The 1,901-nt window shown below is 52.8% G+C and overlaps 2 protein-coding genes across 2 annotated transcripts in view; both read left to right on the top strand.

Annotated features, from left to right (window-relative positions):
* Window positions 1-540, top strand: part of PPTG_12025 (hypothetical protein) — a gene marked incomplete at its 3' end in the record, with an annotated part of 3,377 nt that extends 2,837 nt beyond the window's left edge. Inside the window, exon 4 of the mRNA XM_008908217.1 lies at window positions 13-540. Within this exon, the coding sequence (XP_008906465.1) occupies window positions 13-540 (528 nt within the window). The remainder of the gene's footprint in view (window positions 1-12) is intronic.
* A 732-nt stretch (window positions 541-1,272) lies between these two features.
* The window catches only part of PPTG_12024 (hypothetical protein), a gene marked incomplete at both ends in the record, with an annotated part of 744 nt that continues 115 nt past the window's right edge, over window positions 1,273-1,901 (top strand). Inside the window, one exon of the mRNA XM_008908216.1 lies at window positions 1,273-1,901. Coding sequence (XP_008906464.1) covers window positions 1,273-1,901 — 629 coding nt within the window.

Raw genomic sequence — 1,901 nt, 5'->3', positions numbered from 1 at the left:
GGCACGGGCAAGATCGGTGCCCTGTTCGCTCGTATCGCTGCTGGCTTCGGTGCCAAAGTACTCGGCTACGATGTGGTGCAGAACCCCGAGGCTCTGAGCTATGGTGTCGAATACGTTTCGCTGGACGAGATGTGGAAGCGCGCTGACATCATCTCGCTGCACTGCCCGCTGTTCCCTTCCACCAAACACACGATCAACGCCGACAGCATCTCAAAGATGAAGAAGGGTGTCACGATTATTAACACGAGCCGTGGCGGTTTGATCGACAACAAGGCCCTTGTGGATGGCCTGAAGAGTGGCAAGGTCGGCGCAGTGGGTCTTGATGTGTTCGAGGGTGAGGGTGCATACTTTTACTCGGATCGCTCGGGTGTTGTCATCCAAGACGAGACCTTAGCTCGCTTATTCACGTTCGCGAACGTACTGATCACGGGTCACCAGGCTTTCTTCACCAAGGAGGCCCTGGACAACATTGCCCTGACGACTTTCGCTAATGTGAAGGCGTACGAGGCCAAGAAGACGCTGGTGAACGAGGTCAAGTAAAGCGTAACATTCTATTTCGACAGCCTGATACATGTCAATAGTATCCTAGATGAACATGCAGGTTTTCCTTTTACAAAGAAGGGTTGTGTACTGTCTGTCGGCTGGGGTGCTAGCTTGTCATCGTGTTTAGATGAAGTCGAACCAGAACGTCGCCGTTGCTGTAGTTATATTGATTGCGACTACAGTGCAAGTGAACTTATCTGCTGGAGTGGCAAAATGGCATGCTTGCTGCTGCTTCTTTAGAATTTTACTACTACGTAGAAGGCAGAGTACAAACCATCTCGAAATAGAGCGTCAGCAACAGCAACACGCAAGCATGCTACGGAATGAGCTTCATCATGAGAATATCGATTGCTCGACAATCCTCGTAGTGGCTTCAAAGACATGGAGTTTGGCCGGTCGCAGTTCCGCAACGGCCGTCGATAAGACCGAGTCGAGTCGCGCCACGACGAACTTGACGTCTTGGGGATTGCTCACCTCGAGCGTTGAATCCTCATGGGCTGCATGTTTATCATCGTATCAACGCGACTTTCACAAAAGTCTTTGTCCAAAGCACAGATGCCTTATTTTACGATTGAATTATGTTGAAGTGACAAAGTTATGCCGCTCACAGTGTCTCATAGCGTGCCATGTTGCTCACAAAAACACGCGTATCATGCCGAGTTTTGATCCCCAGTCAGACACACTCATTCTCAAATATACCAAGACCTGAGCAAGCTACGCTTTAACACTATGAAGATCGCCTTCTTCTCCACGCACAGCTACGACATTGAGTCGATGGAGCGCATCGCCAAGGAGGACGGTGTGACCCCAACCCATGAGATCACGTTCCTGGTGCCGCGTCTAGACCACACGTCTGCCAAGTTGGCCGAGGGCTGCGAAGGTGTGTGCATCTTCGTTAACGATATCGCTGATGAGGAATCTCTACGCGCCCTGCACGCTGGTGGCACCCGCGCCGTGTTCCTGCGCTGCGCCGGCTTCGATATGATCGACCTCAAGGTCGCCAAGGAGCTCGGCATGGTCGTAACCCGCGTGCCGGCCTACTCCCCATACGCTGTGGCCGAGCACGCTGCTGCCTTGATGATGACGCTGAACCGCAAGATCCATCGCTCGTACAACCGCACACGCGAGCAGAACTTCCGTCTCGCTGGTTTGTTGGGCTTTGATATCAACGGCAAGACCATCGGTGTTGTGGGTACGGGCAAGATTGGAGCTCTGTTCGCTCGTATCGCTGCTGGCTTCGGTGCTAAGGTGCTTGCCTACGATGTAGTGCAGAACCCCGAAGCACTGAGCTATGGCGTCGAGTACGTCAGCCAAGACGAGATCTGGACCAGTGCTGATATCATCTCGCTACATGCGCC

Source organism: Phytophthora parasitica, assembly GCF_000247585.1.
Source record: "Phytophthora parasitica INRA-310 unplaced genomic scaffold supercont2.29, whole genome shotgun sequence".
NCBI lineage: Eukaryota > Oomycota > Peronosporomycetes > Peronosporales > Peronosporaceae > Phytophthora > Phytophthora nicotianae.
This window is presented reverse-complemented; position numbering and strand designations above follow the sequence as displayed.